The sequence below is a fragment of the Acromyrmex echinatior genome, chromosome 8, assembly GCF_024713525.1.
Source record: "Acromyrmex echinatior isolate Ae372 chromosome 8, ASM2471352v2, whole genome shotgun sequence".
In the NCBI taxonomy this organism is placed as follows: Eukaryota; Metazoa; Arthropoda; class Insecta; order Hymenoptera; family Formicidae; genus Acromyrmex; species Acromyrmex echinatior.
This window is the reverse complement of record NC_141859.1, coordinates 11,549,618-11,557,942: the sequence shown is the minus strand read 5'-3', so window position 1 is coordinate 11,557,942 and position 8,325 is coordinate 11,549,618. Positions and strand designations below refer to the sequence as shown.

The 8,325-nt window shown below is 41.6% G+C and overlaps 1 protein-coding gene across 1 annotated transcript; it reads right to left on the bottom strand.

The window, feature by feature from the left end:
- Positions 1–671: 671 nt before the first annotated feature.
- Positions 672–3,916, bottom strand: LOC147908763 (uncharacterized). Its single transcript, XM_087408750.1, has 3 exons — positions 3,703–3,916; positions 3,313–3,502; positions 672–798 (listed from the first exon to the last, which is right to left on the bottom strand). The coding sequence occupies exons 1-3, from the start codon at positions 3,914–3,916 to the stop codon at positions 672–674; spliced, it is 531 nt and encodes a 176-aa protein (XP_087264876.1).
- Positions 3,917–8,325: the final 4,409 nt, after the last annotated feature.

Below are 8,325 nucleotides of genomic sequence, written 5' to 3'. Positions count from 1 at the left end.
ATATATTATTAATTTATATAAATTAATGAACAACGCGGTATTCGGCAAAATTATGGAGAATGTGTGCAATCACATTGACGTAAAATTATTAATAAAATGGGACGGATAGTACAATGGCGCGGAGACAATGATCGCCGACTCGAAAACCGAATTTCCACAGCCGTAGCATCTTTATGGAAAATTTTATCGCCGTCGAACTATGCAAACTCGAGGTGAAATTCAACAAGCCGATTTACATGAATATGTGTATACTCGACATATCGAAGATCTGCTTGTACGAATTTCACCACGAGTATATGTTACCACTGTTTCGCGACAAATGTAAAATTATGTATACCGACACGGACAGTCTTATATACTGCGTCGAGTGCGAGGACGTTTACGAGATTACGAAACACGATATTGCTAGATTCGACACGAGCGATTATCCGATGAACAACGCGTACGGTATTCCTCTCGCGAACAAAAAAGTACCCGGTCTGATGAAGGACGAAAATAACGGTGATAATGACTTAATTTGTTGGTCTCAAAGCGAAGATGTATGCGGTGAGAGTGGACGGTAAGAAAGATAGTAAAAAGGCGAAAAGCGTAAAGAGTAACATCGTAACACGAATGATAATGTTCGACGATTACACGCGGTGTTTGAACGAAGAGATCGAAATGACTCGCCGTCAATCGTGTATACGACCTAAACTGCACGTGGTGTACACCATATCCAAATCGAAAATCGCTCTGAGTCCATACGACGAACGATATATCGTACCGGACTCGACAGAGACCGTGGGCATTGGCGGATATCTGTAATATTATATTAGGTGTAGTAAAAAGAAATCCATTATTTTTCCAATAGATTTAGTAATCTGTATTTCGCGAACGCGAGCCATCTATTGGAAAAATAATGGATTTCTTTTTACAGGGTATATATACTATTTTCTTATATATTATCTTATAATTTGTACTTCGTATATGTCTTTCTACATTTTTTAAATATTTTCATACGGTGTACATACTATTATGTACAATACTATTATCATTATAATTTATACGTCATGCATGTTTTTTACATATACAGTAAGTCAAGTAAGAGCGTGATCAACCAGCGTGGTGTTGCACCATTTCATGTTATTAGCCTTAATAGATAGATTCGAATAGTTTCATACGATATATCTAAACCTTTCTGCTTCAATTTTGCTTGTCTTTGACGCAGTGTTAAGCCAGGATTCCGCGAAAACTGATTCACTATTTTTTTACGTCTTTTTTGTCCACTTTGCACTTTCGAGCTACGTTTCGATAAATTATCGACATTTTTTGTCACATTATATCGCTGCACCCACTTCTGTACGAATTATTTCGACTTTTTCATATATTTAGCAACCGTTAATTGTAACATTTTTGAGTGAGTGCAGAGGAACACAACTTCATAGTGTGATGCGTATTTGGTACTCATGACGCTTAATGTGATTCTCTTAAGAAAGTTCAATGACAACTGAATCTTCCTTGATAGTGCATCAAGGACAAAGATGCTCTTTATGGATTCACGATAGATTTAGGACGATATCTTTTATGAGCTTTGAGTAAAGCCGACCATGATCTTGACTTACTGTATATAAGTATTATCATTATGTTTTATGTAGTATCATTTATTATATATTAGGTGTTGGAATTAATTCGTAGCGTTTTTTAATGAAAGAATGTTATTTATTTCACATGAGCATTAAAAAATACATTAATGAAAGTACTTCCCATCACTTGTAAAACGCTACGAATTAATTCCAACACCTAATATTACTATTAGGTGTATGACTTTGCTCATTCGGTTTTCCTATAAATGGCTTTAGCGGTAAGTGGTGATCGAAATAAATAGATCATAGATCGTCACACAATAAACTTGGGAATCTGTCAACATAATCCAAAAAGAAACATTAGTCGATTTGTGTCTGCATCATAAAGTTATTCTCGATTGAAAATGTCAGTTTACGAGCCAAATTCTTATCATTTGTGAGAGGTTTTAATTTTCTTCAATATGAAGAAATCTGCGGCTGAGGCTCATCGAATGCTTTCAAATATTTATGGTGAAGCCGCTATTAGTGAAAGAACGTGTCATAAGTGGTTTCAACACTTCAAGAACGGTGATTTTCACGTCGAAGACCAGCATAGCGGTGGAAAAAAGAAAGTTTTCGAAGATGCAGAATTGAAGGCATTACTTGATCAAGACTCTTGTCAAAATCAAAAAGAATTGGCACGATCATTAGGAGTGACTCAATCAGCCATTTCAAAACGTCTCAAAGCCATGAGAATGATTCAGAAGCAAGGAAATTGGGTGCCGTACGAGTTGAAGCCGAGAGATGTTGAACGACGTTTGTTTGCTTGTGAACAGCTGCTTGAAAGGCAAAGACGGAAGGACTTTCTGCATCGCATTGTGACTGGGGACGAAAAATGGGTTCATTACGATAATCCCAAGCGCAAAAAATCATGGGGAGTTCCCGGCCATGCTTCCACGTCGACGGCCAAACCGAATATTCACGGCTCCAAGATCATACTCTGTATTTGGTGGGACCAGCTCGGCGTAGTATATTATGAGCTGTTAAAACCGACTGAAACAATCACAGGCGATCAGATCGAACGCAATTGATGCGTTTGAGCCGAGCATTGAAAGACAAACGACCGCAATACAACGAGAGACACGATAAAGTGATTTTGCAGCATGACAATGCTCGACCCCATGTTGCGAAAGTCAAGACATATTTGAAAACGTTGAAATGGGAAGTCCTATCCCACCCGCCGTATTCTCCAGACGTTGCTCCCTCTGACTATCACTTGTTTCGATCAATGGCACACGATCTGACTGACCAGCACTTCCGGTCTTATGAAGAAGTCAAAAATTGGATCGATTCGTGGATCGCTTCAAAAGATGACTAGTTTTTTCGACGCGGGATTCGTATGCTGCCCGAAAGATGGGAAAAAGTAGTGGCCAGCGATAGATAATACTTTGAATCATAAATGTATAACCAGTTTTTTACAATAAAGCCTCGAATTTCGGAAAAAAACCACATGAGCAGTCATACGCCTTATATTATTTTTCATTTCATGTACATTTCATGTATTATACATTTATATATGTATTTTATATCTGTATACGCCAAAATAAAGATGAATGGGAAGTAATAAAAATATACGTTTATATATTTATATAATATTTTTATATATTTGTTACATCTATACAAATTATATGAATCAAAATTTTATCAAATAACATTGTTTTAGTGTATCCATGAATTATGCGATCCATCAAATCCCAGTCACTTGACGTACACCTTGTCTTCCTTCTTGCGCAGCACTTTCTCCACGAGATACACATTCGGAGTAGCGCGATGCAACTCGTGTTCGTAAAATGCTTCAGCGATGGATTTTCCGCGATAGTCCTCAAGTAAATAGGTTACGGGATTGATACGCTGCACTTTCACGATCGTAAACACCTCGGTGGTCCAATTTGACGTGTACTCTTCTCAAAAATCGTCGTACTTGCTCACGTGTACCAAATCACCTACTTTGAATTTTGCAGGACCCGCGATCTTTATTGTGCTGTACATTGTGTCCAAGAGTCTTTCGATGATCGCGGAAATCACATCGACAGGTCGCATGCCGATAATGCGATGCTTGCGCGCGTTGTCTGACACCAAATGCGACAGCTCGTCGACTCACTTATGATTGCCGTAGCGTTGTAAAACTCTTTCCCTATATCCATTTGTAAATTTTTCAGACATTTTCCACTCTCTCGAACGATCTCAGCGATAGCATCAGCTGTCTCACTTCCACTCTTATTCTTGAGCGATATGGCCCACGCGTATTTGCTTAACACATTGATGATGATGAGTATATAGTGGTGACCTTTGTTGAAGCCCAAGTTCGAGCGCATTTTAAAGATATAAGCCTGCTACAGATCGTAATATCCCTGGACGCGCCTTTGCGGAAAATTTCGCAGAAGCATGCAATTCCTCGACGAACTGATCTCTCGGATCTAATTTTTTCTCTCTTTTCATCAGATTTCTTTAACTCGACGTGTAATACACACGGTACAAGAAAATAATGTCTTTTTTCTTGCTGGTGTCACTCGACTGACTCATTTCATGGATACGCGATTTAATTTATAATAAGATCTGCTTTGCGAAGTTCCTCGATGATCGATAGCATCTCGTTGTCGTGAACATTGTTGCCCACTTGGTACGAAGTGTCGAGCAATCGCAAACGATTCATCAACTCGTTAGGATCATCCCAATGCACATAATTAATCGCGTTGTCGTTCAATATCATTTCGTGAGGTAATCTCTTTTCAGATTTCTTCTGTTTCTTGTATGATTGACACGATTCAACGGCGCGATTACATGTTTGTACTTGAATCCCCTGTTACTCAATAATCGACCCTGCGAATGGAACTTGTGTATGTGCGCGTTTGTTACCAACAGCACGCTCTTATACTTATGTATATCGTTTTCCGTGTAGAGGGCATCGACGGGAATTCTTTTGAAAATCAATTCATAAAGACCGGGTGTACCGTACGCCGTCGATAATTATGTCGATATATTGTCCACATCATACATGTCGAAACGTTTATTGTCAAACATCAGCCTATCTTTTATAGGTAAACGCCGTACACGTGATATATACCGCTTTCTTTATCTTACGCTCTCTTCGGGACAGCATCGACGTACTTTTGACCCGGCGAGCCTAAGCGAGCTCGTAATGCCTCTCGACCTACCAACGTTTGCAGCTTTTAAAACTCCGTCGCTAGCGAGTCTTTCATCGTTTCGAAAACGTTCTGCAACAACCCTATCGTCGACTTTGGCACGCAGGATGAAGGTTATCGGTTATACATTATTGTGCGATCGATCATTGGATTTATATGGAGTCATGGAATGCTCGAACGTCTCGCTCGCTTCTTCTCCCTCCTCTTGTTCCTCTAGTTCCTCTTCCTCTTTCTTTTCATATTTGGGAACAGATGTTGCATTTTTGTCGCGCGACTCTCTCTTTGTCGCGCGCACACCGGGGCTATCGACGAAAAGTTGCAGTGGCTCGATAAGTGGTTTAAAATATCTGTCCAACGTGATATTCTCCTCGATTCTACCGATTTTCAGAGCGCGATGTTTCTTGCGGATCGATTCGATCCTCTTCTCGATCTCTTTCGCGATTTTTTCACGCTCACGCATATCTGCCATGTTCGTCTCTGACTAAGTATAGACAACGACTGGTTACGTTAAAATATCGCGAACTCATTAAATCCTTTCCTGTATCGTCCATTTGTGAGCGCACTATCTTTGTCTATCATTATGAATCCATATTTTTCCCAACAGTCGCGGCACAACGTGCAAAATTCGTCGTACGACATGTCGGTATTCACATGATCGTTGTTTCAAGTACCGTCCTGTTTGAACAGGATCAGAATGTTCGCGTTGTCGCGTATCAGATGTCTTATCAGGTATCCTCGCGTATGTCTGACAGAGGTAGAAGTAGTCGACGTTCTCGTGACGAAAATTCTCTCACCGTATCCTGCTTGTTGCATGCCACGTCATCAAAGATAAAAATAGAATTTGAACTCGCCTCGGTGGAACGAAGTCGTTGTTGTTGGAGAACATAAAGTAGCCGATTTCCTCGATAGACGTAAACAAATTTTCGAAATACCGATATTTTGGCTGTTGCAACGATTTCGAATAGACATACAGGTTCTTGAAACATACTCCGTTCAGGCTCTCGATTAAGTTTATGCGAATGTTGGTTTTGCCACTATTCGACGGATCGCAAATGATCGCGCATATGGTATTCGGCAGCATTTCGCCGTGCTTGCGCTTCTCCGCGCTGCCTCCCATCATTCACGATTTCGCGTCGCAGTTCGGGACGCGTATCATCAGCGATTGCAGCGTGAATTTCATACTCACATTACGGGCTGTGCGCTCCTGAACGACTATTTAATCTACAAGCGCAGTGTCATCTTTCCGATTTCGAGATTTGAGCAGTTGCAATATATATCAAAAGTCGTTCTCATTCTTACGCGCGTATGGCGACTATATCGAACGTCTGGGACAAGCTTCCGGAACACGTGAAAGCAGATTCGGAGGTTCGAACCTATCATCGCTGCGACGAGCACTGCAATTAGTCGTGGCAGCGGACACATATCGACGGTCCCGCACCTAAAATAAAGAACAGTAGCGAATGCTAGCGTTGGGCGGCAGTCTGTAAATCGAGCAATAAACGCGCTTCTTTTCAAGTTACATATTCCGGGCTATCAGTTTTGCGGCCCGGGCACTTGGCTTACAAAGCGATTAGCCAGAGATGACACGGACATGAATCTGCTGGATACGATATGCGAGAACGCGATTGCATATTCGCACAGCAATAATCTCACTGAATGACACGCGGCAGACAAGGTACTAGCGCCGAGAAGGCGCGGAAACGCATGACTGCGAGTGATACGGCTCTGAGCGAGAGAGCCGCCGCTGCTGCCGTCTGGGCAGAGATGAAAGCCAAGATCAAGATCAGTATGGACATGAAACTGAAGAAGAAGACGACGAGGAAAAAGGTAACGAAAAAGGGAATACTTCCAACAGTGAACGAGGTAATGCGTTACCGTTTCTGCCAATGTTGAGCGTGCTCGGGTAATTGATCGGCGGAACGGCTAGCATGGCGAAAGCGATAAACGACAGCAAAGCCGCGTCATCAGCTCGAAGAGCTGCAACGTCACGATCGCGCGATGGAACAGAGCCGCGGACTGTATCTCAGCCCATATAAACGCGAATAGGATGTAGCTACAAAGAAAAAAAAATGTCAAAGGGATGATAAAAATGCCATCTGACGCAACTATCAAACTGTGCAATTGAATGAGCTCGCGAGACGTATGCACGTACCATGCTATAGAACATTTTCATGCGTAACGGGTTACCGACGAACGGCGCGCGCCGAAACGAAAGCAGTATCGCGAATCTGGACGATGCGACGGTGCCTGGTATTCACTGGTAGAGTACGCGAAGAAGAACAACCGCGTCGTGTACTTTGACAGTTTCGATAATCTTCGATCGCTCAAGGAATTGATGCGATATTTCAGGAATGGTACTACGACGATAGAATACGTCGATTTCACGTCCTATAGATGTAGGATCAGAGCTTCTGCGGACAGATGTGTCTGCAGTTTCTACAAACGATAGTTTGTGAACGCATGTGAATTTAAAAAGTTCGAGGTGCTTTGAAATCTTAATATTAGTCGAACGTTTTCTCCGTCATGTCGCTGATGTTTACGCTAATTAGGAAGAACACCATCCTCGCGGCAAACTACTTTCCCGCCATAGATTTCATGACGATTACGAGCTCGGTCTGGCGATTTTTGACTTATCACACGATATCGAACGTGAATCGAACAACAAATTTTATTTTGCCAAAGACGACACGGAAATTACAATTCCCGAGGATTCGTACGAAGTGTGAGACATAAATGAATTTTTGAAACGCACGATTTTACGGAAACATCCGCATCACGACGCGCTTGAAATAATTGCATCGTGTTAATATTCGATGAGATTCATTATGAACTCAACGGTGTGGAAATTGATCATAACAGTAACGTTGGCATAACTAATATGCTCAAAAATTATGTAACAATGTCATCCGACAGAAGCGTAATTCTATGGAATGCCGGCTGGGATGCGCAGACTACTGCAGCTGGTACTTTAATTTTTGTGTACCGCTCTACGTACTGCTGGGATTTTGCGAAAATTACAAACGCTCGTTATCAACGCTCGTCACGAGTTGATTTTAATACGAGCGCGCAACGACAACAATTATCTGACGGGATATCCAGCGACAGAGTTAATGCTCGAATTATTCAAAGTACAGTGGCGAATGCCGCAGTATTATTGAGCGAGGTAAACAAGCTGTCGATGCGCGTTTTGAAGAGCGGACGATATCTGAGCATGGCTTTTCGTTTGTGGGATCTGTACAAGTTTTCGCTCTTGCAGAGCACAATCAAGCATTCGTGGACCATCAAAACGGCTACATCGAGAAGCCGCGCTACATTATTTTCGTTATTCAAACAGGTCGAAAAAACATCATGTCTGAGAATATAAGTTGATTTGACGACTGCAAATTAACCAATACGAAACTCTACCTGAATTCTAAATATTATCCGCTGACTTGAATCTGGATTTTGATAAAAACAGATGTGCAATTCTGTACGACTTGTACGCGCGTTTCTAGGCTCGGTACAACGAATCAATCGAGAGTGACACCATGCGATTAGACTTTGAATGTAAGGAGAACGTGTCCGCAAATACAACAGCCTAT

Excerpts from the sequence above, each read along its gene's own strand:
- LOC147908763 (XM_087408750.1), bottom strand. The coding sequence starts at position 3,916 with ATGCGCTCGAACTTGGGCTTCAACAAAGGTCACCACTATATACTCATC. Across the intron at positions 3,503-3,702 it reads CAACGCTACGGCAATCATAA|AGTACACGTCAAATTGGACC; the intron begins GTGAGTCGACGA and ends ATTTTTGAGAAG. Across the intron at positions 799-3,312 it reads CGCAAGAAGGAAGACAAGGT|ATATCCGCCAATGCCCACGG; the intron begins GTACGTCAAGTG and ends ATAATATTACAG.